Source organism: Engraulis encrasicolus, chromosome 3 (genome assembly GCF_034702125.1).
Source record: "Engraulis encrasicolus isolate BLACKSEA-1 chromosome 3, IST_EnEncr_1.0, whole genome shotgun sequence".
Lineage (NCBI taxonomy): Eukaryota > Metazoa > Chordata > Actinopteri > Clupeiformes > Engraulidae > Engraulis > Engraulis encrasicolus.
In genome coordinates, this window is record NC_085859.1 from 25,605,844 (window position 1) to 25,622,886 (window position 17,043).

Here is a 17,043-nt window from a genome sequence, read left to right on the forward strand (position 1 = left end):
AAGATGTCTAAAAATATGCACATCAGATTTTTAATCAATGTATTATCACCTTTTTTAGGCGGTCAATTTTGACCATTAATGCCATGAACGTAACCATGTTTCTAACACAACCAGAGGGTTAAGTATACTACTTGTACAGTAAGACTGCAGTTATTCAAATTTTGTGTTTATACTGAGTGCTGTGCACATGCACAAGTAGACTGCTCACCAAGCTACCCGAAATAACATCCCCAACATATTCATTGTAATTCACATACTCTGACGAGGGCCTCAAATCTAGCCTGTGTTCTCATTACTATTAGGCCTACCTACATTATATTAGGCCTATATTAAGCCTCGCTGGCTTAGGCTCAGAACCATGTTATTTGTTTTACAAGAGTGTGGTGTACAAGAGATTACAAAATGCACATGCAGGACACTGAATACTGTCAATATGACAGTAGACAGACTGTGTGCAATGTAGGTGTTAATTTTTTATCCTGTAGACATTTTTCTTCAATTTTGACGATTATGTAGGTGTGAAAGCCAGTGGACACCCATGGTTTAAAAATCGCAGGTCTTCTTTCGGTCACATTCATAAAGTGGAAATGATACCCTGCTAAAAGCTCTTTTGGCGCAGGAGGAGGTAGGAAAAGATCTTCAAGGCTGTGCGCTCCTTTTTGTGGGTTGCTATGGCGACTGTTTACAGTTGTCAGCTGGGGGTCAAATACAGGTCTCTCTACTTAATCCTCGCAAACTGGTGAAGCTTTCAACTTGAAACTGAAGTTTGGTTCAATTTTCCACCCGCACCGAGACACATGGGTGTTGTAGTGGGAGAAACATTTCCCACCCTTTCATTTTGTCCTGGATGACACAGACAGCAATTGAGAAACAAGTGCTAATGCTAATGACACATTTTATCTCTGCAGTTTCGCTTTTATCCCTTTCACCTCTCTCTCTCTCTCTCTCTCTCTCTCTCTCTCTCTCTCTCTCTCTCTGGTAGGGAAAGGAGTTCCGTTTTGCTGTACTGTAGCCTATTGATTGTATTTAAAGAACCATCACACTTCTTGTAACAGGAAATTGCTTCAATATTGAATCTGTCAAGGAGACCCAACCCCCTGATTTTGGTCACCGGCCAACCTCCATGTCAGCCAAGCCACCCAGGGCTGGAAATGGCCAAGGCGTTGTGCTTCTATCAGCAAGTGTGTGCGAAAAAAGAGCATGCCTATATCACGCATTTACAGCTACATGTGGCCGGAATGCCAATGTGTTCATGAAGAAAGTCTGTGATGTTGTAATAATGTTTTTTTTTCTCAGTGACCATGAACATGAGGGTTCAGTATCAGTCTATCAGTGGATCTGTGCTACAGAAGTGTCTATATCAGGCTATTAGAGAGTCTGTACATGTGAACAGAATTCACATGGCCAAGTCATAAAATGCTCATAAAAATTGAAATAAAGTTTGTGTGTGTGTGTGTGTATGTACGTGTCCACATGTGTGTTCATTTGTGTGTGTGTGTGTGTGTGTGTGTGTATGTGTGTGTGTGTGTGTGTGTGTGTGTGTGTGTGTGTGTGTGTGTGTGTGTGTGTGTGTGTGTGTGTGTGTGTGTGTGTGTGTGTGTGTGTGTGTGTGTGTGTGTGTGTGTGTGCATGCGTGCGTGTGAGAGAGAGAGTGTGTGTGTGTGTGTGTGTGTGTGTGTGTGTGTGTGTGTGTGTGTGTGTGTGTGTGTGTGTGTGTGTGTGTGTGTGTGTGTGTGTGTGTGTGTGTGTGTGTGTGTGTTGTGTGTGTACCTTCACCACGTCTTCGTCAGTGGAGGCACATCCCACCATGTCGTCGACCTCTCTCACGGTTCCATCCTGTTCCACTGTCACCAGTTTCACCGGCACAGACACACGCTGACCCGTTAGGATGGCCGTGTTCAGAACCTCTGTGTCCTGAGAGAGAGAGAGAGAGAGAGAGAGAGAGAGAGAGAGAGAGAGAGAGAGAGAGAGAGAGAGAGAGAGAGAGAGAGTGAGTGAGAGGGAGGAGGGATAAGTGAATCACATTTTGACTTCAATTTATCCAATTTTTAACTTTCTGATTTCTTTTAGTGGCAAGAAAGCACAGGATTTCCGTTGAATGGTACACAAGTAGAGACAAGCATTTTACAAATTCCCAACAAGACTGTAGATTCTTTCAGTTTGTGGAGTATGGCGTGCTCTTATCCAGATAGTTTGTTGGCTTCTTGGGTTTGGGTGCTCTTTAGTCCAAGGTATAGTAGTTCCAGGATCAAAAAATGAGAATAAATTCTCTGACTAAGGCACTCCAAATTAAAATGTCTTTATTAATATGACAGGTCCTACATGGACATATTAAAAACAAGGCCCACGCGTAGCGGCATGAGTGCCTTCTTCAGGGCCCTGAAGATGGCACTCATGCCGCTACGCGTGGGCCTTGTTTTTAATATGTCCATGTAGGACCTGTCATATTAATAAAGACATTTTAATTTGGAGTGCCTTAGTCAGAGAATTTATTCTCATTTTTTGATCCTAAGACTGTAAGGATGTAATGAAAAAGTAATCTTGCGTTACGTTGCTATTTGAAGTGCCCTGCTCTCTCTTCCTCAATCACTGGGTTCGTTCCTAATATCTCAGTGCTCTGATTATGCTGCATGAGTCTTGGACTTTGGCATAATCGCATAAAGATCAGCCAATCACACAGCAAAAAATATTAAGTTAATTCAACAGTCAAGGAGTACTCTGGGACCAAGTACACTGTGGTTAAATCGTCTTTTTAAGTGAAGAAAAAACGAATGAATTAATTCAGCATTTTTTTTACTGAGCACGATGAAAAAGAACGAGAAAAAAGAAACCGGTCTTGTCAACATTCGCTGTGAGTCCGATTCTGAGGTCCTGGCATTTATTCATTTATGCAGATGATAACAAGCACATAAAGGCTATCGGATCAATATCGCGACCCCTCTGTCATCGACGTGCGGACGTTAGCTATTCATTACAATCGGCCCGACAGAATAGGCAATGAGCTCTCCTCCCTCCGGCTATTTAGTTGCATATTAATTTCGGTATTTACTGTATAAATATTTAACATGCGACTTGCTACCGACCCACTGCACGCACACTGCCCAGTCAACAGCACCACCTCACTACATCTCCTCCACCAACCACTCACATTGCTACCACTCCCCCATCTCCTACCCTCAATCCTCCCACCCTCAGGCAGCTGATTTCAGCCCTCTACCCCCAAGCTCTGGCACGGCATCTCTCCATTTCACATTTAATATCTTCCAAAACACCAACACTACGGTGAAAAGGCTTGACATTTTGAATGGCAGTGTGAATTGGCATCTAAAATCAGTGCAGAGTGTGATTTCAGACTATTTGGATGAAAACTAGTAAGGAGAATCATTTGGAAGAAAGCTCCAGTTGCCTTTCCACTTTTCCACCTTTGAAAACCCTTGTACAAGCTTTCTGAAGCCTTCCTTCTACAGGTTTTAGCCCCCATGTGCTACTCCTTTAGCCATGTTCGAATAGCCATGCACCCATCCTTCAGCAATGTTTTTAGTAAAGATGCACCGGATCCAAGATCCGGTTCTGGATCCGACAGGATAATAGGGTTTTTCACAGGATCCGGATCCGGTTCCAGGATCCAGGATCCGGTAGCCGAGGCTTTTCAGTCAAAATAGTTTGAGCCAACATGATAAAAAGGGCCCACGTGTGTGAGTAGGCTATGTGTTTCAACCCTTTCGTAGGATCCGGTATCCGGTTCCGGATCCAGCAGGATCTTAAGCAGTGGATCCGGTATCCGGGCAGGATCCTAAAAATCAGGATCCGGTGCAACTCTAGTTTTTAGGTTCTGGATGTCCTGGGGAAGTACATGTAAGGAAGGCCACTGGGGCATTCTTACAAATCACTTTCATTACTAGTTTTGCTCAAAACAGTCTCAAAACACACTGTACACCGATTCCATTAAAATCACCCATTCATTGTGATTCAAAATTTCAAGCCTATTCTGCGTCACTCTAACATAGATCTAACTGGAGGAGGTTGGGGGAGAGCAGTGGTTAATTACTCCCCCCACCAACCTGGAGGGTCGGGGATTCAACCGGCAATCTTTGGGCTACAAGTCTGACACCCCGACTGCTTACCCATAACTGCCCTGGAAAGTGACCCTTCTAAAACCCAAAACAGCTCCTGGGAAGGTAAAACACTCCCCTCATCTGGCTCCCGCCATGCATGATCACACAGTTCCTTAACCCAAACCTCCATCTGTATTCGCACACCCCCCATCCTATCCACAGAAAACACCACCTCAGCTCCACCCATAACCTCAAACACTCTCCTGGGGAGGTGACACATTCCACTCCTCTGGCTCCCACACAGTTCCCTGTAGCCCACACCTCACTCTATATGCACCTACTCCCCACCCCCACTCTACCTTCCAAACCTCTACACCTGCCCAACCTTTTACATCCTATCCTCCCAACTCTGACTACACCCTCCACCCCCGCCCCCAATACACCAACAACCCTCTAAAACCCCAAACACCCCCTTGGGGCATCACACACGCCTTTCCTCTCCTCTCTCTGGCTCCTACCATGCTAGATCACACAGGCTCCAGCGAGCACCTTGCTCTATATGCACCTGCACCCCAACCCTCTTTTACATCTCCCTTCATCACCCCAATTCCTACCTTCCAAACACAACACCTGCCCAACCTTTTATATCTTATCCTCCAACTCTGACTACACCTCCCCACCCTCCACCTACCACTCCTCAATACATCAGCAACCCTCTAAAACCCAAACACCCCCTGGGGACATGACACACGCCTCTCCTCTCCCCTCGCCTGCTCCAACCATGCTGGATCACACAGGCTCCAGAGAGCAGGCAGCAGGCGGTGTATCCGCCAAAGCCGGCGGTGACATTTCAACTCTCTAAAAAGGCAGCGTAATTGCTCTGAGAGCACGGGTCAGACTGGGTGGCCCCTGCCAACCACATCAGCCATATCCACACACACACACACACACACACACACACACACACACACACACAAACAAACGCACACACATGCACACACACACACACACACACACACACACACACACACACACACACACACACACGCGCACACACACACGCACACACACACACATATGCACACACACATACGCACACACACGCACACGCGCACAAGCACACACACACACACACACTGCTACACGCACACACTCACGCCCACAGGCATGCACACGGTTTGGGTCAGTCTGGGTGGATTCTGGCAGCCACGTCAGCCATATCCATGGCAATTACCTAGCCAGAGGCAGCCTGGGCTGGATACAGCAGGCCGGGGCTCACTGATGGTCTAGCTTTGCCAACAATGGCATGCACATTTCATGCACACACACATAATACATACATGCACAACGCAAGTACAGACGTAAGCATACACAGACACTCATATGAATGCCCACACACAGAGAACTGTAGAGAGCAGGGCTCTAAATGAACACCAGCCAACCGGTAGAAATTTCTGTTTGGCTGGTAGAAAATACCAACTTATTAGCCACCGTGATCCAGGCACGTGCACAGCATAGTTGCCCACGGTGCCCGAGCAACGGCCCTTTTGCCCACATTGGCTGATATTGCCCTTCCAAGGGAGGGGAAAATAATATGGCAATTATAATTTCATATTTCAATATCATTTGATTTCTTTATAATTCATAATTTTGATTGAAGTTTTGTACAATAAAGACTTAAGTCAGTCATACAAATTCATCAGACCCGTCGAGAATGGGCACGAGCGATATGAGGTAGGCCTACGCAACAACTCCGGTGGGGAGGGAGAAGGCACGCGACAGGCGCTTGAGCGCCTTTAAGAGACACGAAAGATTTTGAAAATGCCTGGGTGTCGGCTAGAGCCCTACACACAGTTTACATATTAGGGTACAAAATATGCTCACAATCAACCTCTCTAGGCCTATTACAATGTTGAGTTTAGAACTTTTAGTTATCATGGGTACAGGTCTTTTCGTCGAATGGATTCTTGAGAGGGGACCATTCGAACAAAACGTTGGACCATTCGTATAAGGCAGGGGATCTTTCGTCGAGGACGTTCCGTCTACCGCAAAAGCCTACGAAAGGTCCTTAAAATTGAACTAAAGATCCTTAGGTTTCAACTAAACGTCCCTTCAGCCTGCCTATATTAGAAATGTAAATCAGCTTTTTTAATGCTCATTTTAACGGGTTTTCTTCAGCCTGCCTATATTAGAAATGTAAATCAGCTTTTTTTAATGCTCATTTTAAGGGTTTTGTTTATTTAAATATGTAAATCAGCTATTAGGCCTAAGTTTTGTTTTTTGTTGATTTAAACATGTAAATCTATAAATAAAATGTACTTACTCCTTTTAACTGGTAGGGCTATGTTGTTGGTTTTTTAACGTTTACGTTGTTACATTTTTTGACAATTTATGTTTACGTCCTTACATTTTTGACAATTATCTAGACAATATTTGAGAAGCTTTTTTTTTCACGTCCTTACATTTTTTGACAATTTACGTTTACGCCCTTTTGACAATTAGGCTATCTAGACAATATTTGAGAAGCTTTTTTTTTCACTTTTACGCCGTTACTTTACTCCCATCTGCGGGCAGAGAGGCGGGACCAAGCACAGCCTGCTCGCTTTGAATCAAAGCAGGGCGGTTTAATGTGTCTAGAAGTAGGCTATTGACCCTTGTGCTCGCTTTGAATCAGAGCAGCGCGCGTCTAGGCTGTAGACTATAGTGCATCTAGAACAGTGATTCTCAAAGTGTGGTCCGGGGACCACTAGTGGTCCGCGACAGAGCTCAGGTGGTCCGTGAGGGGATTTCTACTTTTCCAAGATAAGCTAGCAGTAGGCTATATTTGTAACATTTTCATGTTTTCAACACAATAAGACAGGCTTATAATGTGAATAAAAAGTAAGTGATCTGCATAAAAATTAGCAGTGTCAAATTAGCATCCATCAACTGCCAATTCAGTTGACAGGTGGTCCCCGATCATTTTGGGGGGGGGACAAAGTGGTCCTCGGTCTGAAAAAGTTTGAGAAACACTGATCTAGAAGTAGGCTATTGACCATTGAGCACATTGTCATGCAGCGAGTTTTCTGACTTTCCGGTAACTTTTTAGATGCGAAGCACCAGCAACAAGAGAAAGCTGTCTCCCGACACTTTGATGTTTCTGATTCTGAATGACAACAAATAGTTCGCGCATGAGCCAGAAAACAATATAGGTCCTAACAGTGTTGAAAACATTACAGAACCCATGCACCTGTGTTAAGCCCATGGCTACAGTAGAGAGAGAGAGAGAGAGAGAGAGAGAGAGAGAGAGAGAGAGAGAGAGAGAGAGAGAGAGAGAGAGAGAGAGAGAGAGAGAGAGAGAGAGAGAAGTTAAATCGCTACGTTAACACTGCACAGGAGCGCGTTCTCTCTCCGCCGCGTAAAGGTCTTTGCATGAACAAATGAAATAATAATTGAATAATAGTTTGCCAGTATTGCAGGGTGTATTAAACCCAGTGTACGTTGGGGTGCAAGGGAGAGCAAGGAAGAGAGCAGCATCTGTGATTAACCGCTTCGAAATGTGTGCGTAAAACCTGCTGTTAACCAGTGGGTTTTGTGAAGCTTGAAGTGTACCGCATAAAAAAAAAGCTTTGTTTGATTTCGTGTTTGTATTTTACTTTGACGTTGCCTATAGTCCTCAGTTTATGGGTATTTTCAGTTGACCCCCTACACGTTTTCTTTCTGTCATGTAGGGTATTGTAAATAAATCGACCGTATTTTTTTTTTATCATTTTGATTTCGGACTTAATTTAGCCCTTCAATCACCCCTCTCCAATTGTGTCTGACTGATTTTGGCTGCTGCGAATAAGGTAGGTCTATCTTATTAAAAAAGGGGTCTGTCGCCGTTTTGGCTGAAGGTTGACACCACGAACCAGATGACAATTGCAGTCTTGCCGCGGGTCTTGAACAGTGCTCTCTCTTTCCGATTCAGATTGCTTCTTCTGAGAAGGCAACTGGCTACCGCAGGAGAGGGGAAAGGTGGCAATATTATCCACAAGCTTGTTGGATAAATTGTGTTTAGCCTATCACAGATGAGGTTCTGGAATATTTTGTAGTGCATGGGACATTGACAAGGAAAGGTAGCTATGATATCCTCGTGAATAGGTCTTCGACTTTTCAAAATGCCTCCTCTCAACATTCAACATGTAAATGGGTTATTCTGTAGTCCAACGCTATCCTGGCAGGAGAATCATTCGTTACAAATACTGCATACGCACTCAGCAATTGTGTCTGTTGGTTTTTGCCCTCCAGGTCTTCATAAAATCATCTACCACCGCTGTGATAGTTTGACTACACACCGCTGAACAGTTTTTTAGGCTACTGTATTGACAATTGCAGTCATGCCGCTTGTCTTGAACTGTCTCTTCGCGTTCCATATCGTGACAGCCAGATGAGAAGCGCAAAGGTGGGGGCTATCCGCGATCGCGGAGGAAATATCCAATATCCATAGCCTAACCCTTGAACTGTGGAGCAATTACATATTGTTTAGGTTCTTGAATACTTGGAATTAGCATGGAATTAGTTTTCCATTAATAAGGAAACGTGTAAGATTTATCCTCAATCCTCCCCGATAATGTTTTTGTCCTAATGTTAATGCCCTCCCCAACACACATCCACAGTACAATATTGCGACACACGCTTGGCACAATGATAGGCCTACTAAATGAGTTCAATGTTCTTGCAACACTTTTCCCAAGAAAAGTCAGTTTTCATTTCGAGATTCCAGAGCAAATCAGCTGGTACTGCGCTGCTCGCTTGCTGGACAATAAACGTTGAACTGAACCATGTTGTGTGCGTGTGTGGCTATGTGTGTACCATCGCATGTCCATGATCGTCCGTGCTCTTATCATGCAAATGACATGTCATGCAGGCAAGGGCGTCCGTTTGATTTCAAAAGTGCTGGCCCGGACAATTACCATAAACCCGAGTAAGGTTTGAAAAGTGCTGGGTACAATTTGAGGTTTCATGATCTAATATGCATTGGCGTATTGACGCATAATGTGGCCATATTAAAAATTAAAAGCCATCTGCGCTGTCTTGTTTATTTCTGATATCCTGCGCTGAAGTCATCTTTATCATACATATTATTAATGCAACGGTAACTGATTGGTTAACCCATCATAACTACATGTGGCCTTGCATAATGGTGCACGTCAATTTGTTGTCATCACTTCGCTCTGTCCCTTTTGATTTCCTCAAGCAATTCATCCCTTTTGTCATTGTCCCTGTTTTACTGTTAGTCTTACGGACCTAGGGCGTATCGAAGCACCAGCAACAACAGAATAGAAAGCTGTCTGCCGACACATTGACTTTTCTGATTCTGAATGACAGCAAATAGTTTGATATAACAGTGCTGGAAAACATTACAGAACTCATGCACCCGTGTTAAGTCCATGGCTACAGTAGAGAGAGAGAGAGAGAGAGAGAGAGAGAGAGGGGGGGGGGGGGGGGAATCGCTATGTTAACACTGTATAGGAGCGCGTTCTCTCTCTCTCTCTCTCTTTTTTGTTTGTTTTGTTTTTAAACGACAAAGCTGGTCTCATAAACACCCGTTTGCTTCTGATTTCTGTGGCAGTTGATTATTAGCCAACTGTAGGCTGTGCATTGTTGGTGGATGCAATATTGTCTGTGCAGGTCACTGTTGGTCAGTTCTGGGAAGGTCTATGCCTACATACTACCAATGTCAGATTTTACTGGAATGACATGTCTCCCCCCTCTTCCAAACTGACACCAGACAGAAAAGATAGGCTACTTTAAAACATTAACATGACTCCATGTTCAAATAGAACCGAAAACAGTTGCAGAGACTGTTTCCTGCAGTGTTTCTCAACCTTTTTTTAGGCAAGGCACCCTTTCAATTAATGAAAAATTAAGGCACCCCAAACCAACAAGCCGTAACATGGCATCGCATCCGATAACACACAAGCTTAGAAAAGTAACACATTTGGAGACGTCACACGACCTAGGTTCGAAGTTGCAGCTGACTGGGGCTACCTATATTTACTTTAGGCTATTGTGCGTAGATGAACTATTCCACTGACCAGCATTAACTTATCAATTTAGTCAAATATCTATTATATCATTCTACATAATTTATTTATCAGCCACGTTTCCAGGGCACCCCTGAAGGGTTAAAGTATTCGCTAATGGGCATGAAGTCTTGTCATGCAAATGACCTGACGTGTTCATCCACCCTCCCACATAGAAGGCAACCCTTTCAACAAAGCCACGCAGAGTGGACAGTTGAATGCTGCTTGAAATAAGTCCATAATGAATAAAATATTACGCGCAACGTCTACAAGAAAAGTAGCCTAATGGTTATTATTACCGTTGCGCGTAAAGATGAGGAAGGGATGGATAGATGGATGGATGCTGTCCTATGGAAGGGGCCGTCAAACAGTCTACATGACATCTTCATTAAAGTCGTTAAAAAAGTACTTGTCAACAAAATCATGCCCCCGGAAAAATAAATAAAGTGCTTGCATTGACACGCTGTTGTTTTAATTTCGCATTTCTTTCATGTCCACTTAGTAGGTCTATGCTTTATCCAATTAGCCATGGATACAGGATCATTCACTTGACTGGAGACTATTGTAAGAGGTGAAATTAAGACCATGATTCAGGAACGACAGACAACAGGAGTAAAGGTTATGGTAGTTTTATTTTTACAATTTCATAAAATACAATTAGGAGGGAAAACCACCACAATATCCATGCAGCCAGCAGCGTCTGTAAACTGCTATCGTCTTTGAATAAATGAATCACAATCTGGAGACACTCGGACGATAGTAGTACAAAAGTTAAGTTAAGTTACACACTCAGTCACTGCTGCCGGACGTTGGCTCGTCAATTACTTAATTCAACTATAACACGCGCAATAGCCTACCCAAATGCAACTTACCCACAGCTCCCATTAAGCGACCGGCCGCACGCAATGGATACCTACTGCCTACGTCCCGGCACGACGGCTTGTAGACAGTTCAGCAGCCCCTGCCCCACCCCAGCGCTTAGCGCACAAATCTACACTATTGTCCAAGTGTTGTTATTTCAAGAAAGCAAACTGTCACTGTCCGCCGGCCGCTGTCGTGACATCTTTTATTAACACTAGTATTGTTTTAACAAGTGAGGAGTCCGTTGATAGTTTCCTTAAGGGTGAAGTAGCCTACTCTTTAGGCTAGCGTTGCCTCCTCCAGCCAACCATTCGGCGCACAGTGTTCAGACTGTAGCAGGATGATAGGCTAATGATGGTGGTCAGGGCGCACATCAGTGCTTGGGTTGTCTATACTTTTATCTGGAATACTGTCGCCGATCAGATAGAAATGATCCTGTTATGAACCCGAGTTTAGTAGATATCGCGCAGTGAACGAGGCAGCCTGCAAACAGTTTGAAGCGCAATGTGGCTGTAACAAGTTAGAAAGTAGCCAAACTCTGTTGCTTGTTATGAGCGTAATGGTGGGGTGGCGTCCGCGCCAATGTCATATCCTGAGCGTATCGCTCGGTGCGTAATTCCAAGAGCAGTATAATGAAAAGGAAGAAAAGGAAGATGATGGGCTAGACCCGAAATGTTTGTCCCCTGTCTGTCGGTTTTATTTACTTTTTTCGGCTTTGTTTACAGTAACAGTACAGTTTTTGATTCTGCATTCAGCTCCAGTGTGCGACTCCTTTCTTTCTTTTTAAATTACGAGTGTTCCACGAACTATCTTTCTTTGTGCACGCTATAAAATGGCTGTCAAGTTATCACAGGTTTCCCTCAGTTCTCTGCCCAAACTTGAAAAGAGCTTTGTCCTCAAGGACGCAAAGGAACAACTCAAATCTTCTCTTTTCTTTTCTTTATTAAAGATTGGGTCGATCAGGTCGAAAACCTTGAAATAAACAAACATTGCATTGGCATTAGGATCAAACTCAACAAAGTAAAAAAGACAAACTTTACACTTGTAGTTAATAATGGCAAATACACTTTAAGTTTAAGCAAATAAGTGTTAGTTTTTTAAGTTTACCACTTCAGCAGTTAAAAGTTGTCATACAAACAAATTCAGCTGTCCAGTCCAAACTACATTGAAACATAGCAAGCATCAAAGATGGCATTCCTTCAAACATAAACATGCAAGACCAAACAATTGCTGTCAACACATCTTAAGACATCTGCTACATATTTCAAGTAAATGTGTCAAATGTTCATTACCAGTTGCGTCTTGAACATCAACTGAGGGGTTTCTTTGTTTTAGGATGGTTGTTTTAGGCTTTCAGGTGAGTATTCACAACCTTTTCTGTATTTCTTTTGTTCTGACATGTTCCCATGCTGGTGATCCAATATGGATGCTCACAGGAAGTTCACTGGAAGAAACAGGAAGTCCAGTGCTCACACACTGGCTGCACTCACACTGCCCCCTGCTGGTTTGGGGGTCTAGAGAGGAAATGTTGTGAATGAAGGATGTTCTGTAGGTTGACAAATCAGTGGCAATAAACCTGTTACTATAAACTACTGGTTAACTTTGTATGCTTTCTAATGTTGGTAAAGGCGGGATAAGCGGGATAATGTATTGTCCACACGTGACTATGGAAAATATATTTCCTTCGAAGCGGAATAACAGCACTCTGCCTTCGGTGTTATTCGCCCCGTAGGAAAATATTTTCTTATAGTTACGTGTAAACAATACATTATCTCTTACCTTTAAATTACTGTTGTAGGCCTACATTTTAAAACATTTCGTCGATATTGTAGCGGTGCAACCGACTGTAGTTTTAAGTTATGAGATGGGCGCCAGTAAGGCAGCAATAAGATTGCCGTTACCTTTCCAAAATGAATACAAATCAGTGATCAACACATTAGAAATAACTCAGATCATCACAACGAATATCTTTTCTTATTTTTAGTAGTGCATTTTTGCAAAATCCTTGTTTGCAGACTTGTGCGCTTGGTCTCAATTTGGAACAGCTCACATCAATGTCTGGCTTTAGCGATTCTTGCGAATGGTGATCTTCTCGGCACACTTCATGGTTCCCTCTCTCTTGCTCTCTCGGCTTGCTTCCTGACAGTCTCACCCGCCATTTGAAATTAACCCCATTTTATAGGCTGCACATGTAGTGCACAGGGGGTAACGCTGCTATCTCACTCCGGAGGAGGCAGAGGCAGTCCGTTACGATATAGTATATTTATAAAATAGGCTATAAAATAGGCCTAATGATAAAAAAGCAGCCTGAACTAAAATGAAAAAAAAAAAATAGAGACGCACGCACGCACTTTCTACATGGTTCGATTTTTGTTTTCATTGCATTGTGGTGGTAGGCATACAAGTTTGATAAAATATAAAAAATAATAGGCTAATAAAATAGGCAGACTAAACTAAACGTCTGCCCAGTTACACGAAAGGTCTGCATGGGTTGAACGTAACGTCCTTAGGTCTTCTACGAAAGATCCTCAGGTACTGCACGAAACGCCCCATGCCTTCTACGAATGGTCCAACGTTTTGTTCGAATGGTCCCCTCTCAACAATTCATTAGACGAATCGTCTCGAATTCGTTATCATACATCTAACAGCCAGCCAGCGCCACGTTTAGGTGGCAAAAAAACCCGACAGTCAGCTGTAGATATGCCTATAGGCTAAGATTTCATGTTTCAACTGATTTGCTTTGCAATTCGTATTTTTGATTGAAGCTTCCTAAATTAAGTTTTTAAATTCAGATTCACCTGCACCTCGAGAGATAGGCAAAGGGAGGGGCAGCATGCGCGTTGCGGGGGGCACGCGCAGCTCTACATGGGAGGGAGGGGGGAGCAAGCATGCATGCGACCAGGGCAGAGACGCAAATATGTCGAAGATGTCGTGGGAGTAGAGCGACTGCCCTGACGGCCTGAGGTGAGCTGGAAACATAGCAGACTACACAGTATTAAACTACATGATCACAATTAATGTCTCTTAAAGCCGATCTCGAGTTTAGGACGTTTAGTGATCCTAAATAATCTGACAGCCGGTGTGCCACGTTCAGATATTGGGAAAAAACGACAGCCAGCTAGCTTGCAGTCAACGTTTTACATGGCTCAGGTTGTTTTGTGGAAGGCTAGAACTAACCCAACTAAGAAACATGCAGATGACATGTCGTTTTATCAAGCAAGAGAGAACTTAAGGGGGTAGGCTAGCTAAAGGAAGCACATCTCTGCAGAGTTGGCTGCGAAAAAAATGAACAGGTGCAGGTGAGGCAGAGAATCTTTTTCAGGATTGTAGAGGTTTGATCTTGGTGAGACCGCTAGGAAAGTGCTTTTTCTTACGCTGATATATTCTCCGACCCAAAGATACTGTTTCCACTGTCAATGTCCATTGAAATAAATCCACTCCACATGATAACTGACGTTTACTGTTCTTCTCAAGACATAGGCCTACAAAATGTGCATGAACTAACTAAAATATCTGTAATGAAAATAAAAGGTTATAAAGTCTGCGTGAAGCTCGGAGCTTCAGAGCAACAGATAAGAACTGCGCTCCCCCGACGCCACGGTTCTTTGCGATCTGAAATGAAAGCCGGCTCGTCAATTCTTAAAGCGACAGTACACATTTTTAATATAGGTTACAAAAGGCCCAACAAATGACCTAAACCTGTGAATTCTTATTGTTTTAGCTTTCCTATATATTATTCATCATTTTAATCATGGAATATGCCTATTAATGAAATTTCACATTCAAATTAAATGGTCTTTTTAACCATTTTTAAACTATTTCTATTTATTATAACTTAAAGTCTACTTTGGCTGCTACAAGGATTATAAAGATGACAGTGGGTTAATTGATTAAGCATCCTCATATTTAGCCTATTAATTTACTCATCATTTCATTTCATTTAAGATGAGGATGACTCAGAGCCACAGACCTCTGCACATAGGGCAGGTAGGCATAAGACTGATCATCTCTGTGACTGATACAGGTTTAAAAACAATCAAGGCTTTTTCTCATAATTTCATTTAATTTAGGGGCAGCCACATACCACACATGAGGAAATGTGGATCAGGAGACATTTAGGGCAGGTGGGCATAAGGCTGATCATCTCTGATATGATTAATAGGTAGGCCTACATGTTTAAAAACTAGCATGTTATATCATATGGTACGCATATTCAAGATACTATACAATAAAATAATATTAATAATTATGACAATAATATACTACTTCTACTACTACTACTACTACTAAAAATAATAATACCCATGGTGCAGTTTCCTAAAAATTCTGAAGGCCGCTCATTGTTGATGGTTTTTTTTTTTGTTTTTGTTTTTTTTTTTGGGGGGGAGGGGGGGGGGGTTGCCCTTTCTTCAGGTTAGAGCAACTGCCCTTTGAGATTCCTGTGCACATCCCTGCCGTGATCCATTAGTGAGTGTGTGCTTGGCTTTTAAGATTAACGTCTACAAACCATTTTGGCTAGTGACGAAAAGTTAATTTAGAGATATATGCTAAACCAATTGTTACAGATAGAGTCACAGGTCAATACGTTTTATTTGTTTATAAGAAAATTCTACGGAAAAAAACACACACACACACACACACCCAGGAAGCAATGGGTGTAGCGATTGTACAATTTATAAGCCTAATAAAAAGGGAGCTGTGATTCACTCTAGCCTACTGTACATAATCTCCATTTATGTTCTCAAGAGGAGGCTTTTAGCCCACTTACTTATGAACATACAGTATATAGGCTAATACACACCTGTCCTATACATACATATGCATGCCGAAACGTTGCTTGCACTCAGCACACATTATACAAGTGACTGAATTACACATATACCATGCTACAGGCAACTTTAAGGACACACAGAATGTGGATTAAAAATTAGAAAGTAAGGGCATGCGGTGCAGAGGCAGAGGCAGAATGAGCTGTGATTTACTTTACCCTAATGTACATCATCTCCATTTACATCCTGGAGAGCAGGCTTTTAGCACACTTAACTTACTAAGTAACACACATTCTACACACCTCGGTATTCATACAGGCTTTACCTATGTTTGTACTCTTCGTACATTATGGCTGAATTATACACATGCTGTAGAATCTGACCCAGGCAAATTCACCTCAGTCTAGGTGGCAGCGTCAGACCATAACAGAAAAGTAATAATAAAAACAAATACTCTGGTGAAGGGCATACTGTATGTTCAAATTGTATCCACGTGGTATCTAAAAATTCTTTCTACATTGGGAGGCTGGTGTTGCAATATACTATATATATGTAGAGAGAGAGGCCAAACCTATAGTGGGCCATCAAGTCATGCATGGGATAGTGGATAAAGGTACAAGCCTGCTTCATGTAAGTGCATGAATCGAATCGGAATCAACACCCTAACGCATGACATAAAGACGACGCCATTTAAACACGCCATGCACAGAAAGGGCAGCTTAACAACCCACTCACAGAGCCATTGGGATTTTCGTGCCAACCACGGACCACCTCATACACATATCTTTAACCAAACTTCCCATCTGGCGTAGAGTTTTATAGTGGTATATCAAGTCATGATGGAGTTCACCATATGATCAAGGAATAGCAATATGCAAATGCATGGTGCCGAATCACATCCATAATGAAAGGAGAGCATGAGGATGACATACTGTATGTGCATGTCATGTCATTAAAACACTGTGCATCATATAGGGAAATTAGGCCAGGGGTTCCCAAACTTAACCATGACAAGGCCCCCGTATACTGGTAGATTCCAGGTAAGGCCCCCCCGACATGGGCCGTGCACTTCTTTTGTGCACACACCGATAGAATGATAGAGTTGGTGTATATTGGTGAAACTAAAGTAAAAATCGTTTAGCTGACTTTTGTTAATCTGATTTTAGTTATTTAGCGATTGAATAACTTTACCTATTGAACTTTAGCTATATAAATTCACTTGATTATTTAAAATGTTTTGCTATAGCCTACATTTCCTGTCGACCTGCAGCCGCCCCCTTAGCAGCCCCTCGCGGCCCCCTAGGGGTCCCC

General features: G+C 42.9%; 1 protein-coding gene across 1 annotated transcript in view; it reads right to left on the reverse strand.

Annotated features, from left to right (window-relative positions):
* si:dkey-215k6.1 (transmembrane protein 132C) overlaps positions 1–1,920 on the reverse strand; it is a gene marked incomplete at its 5' end in the record, with an annotated part of 50,930 nt that extends 49,010 nt beyond the window's left edge. The window contains one exon of the mRNA XM_063193655.1: positions 1,771–1,920. Coding sequence (XP_063049725.1) covers positions 1,771–1,920 — 150 coding nt within the window. The remainder of the gene's footprint in view (positions 1–1,770) is intronic.
* Positions 1,921–17,043: the final 15,123 nt, after the last annotated feature.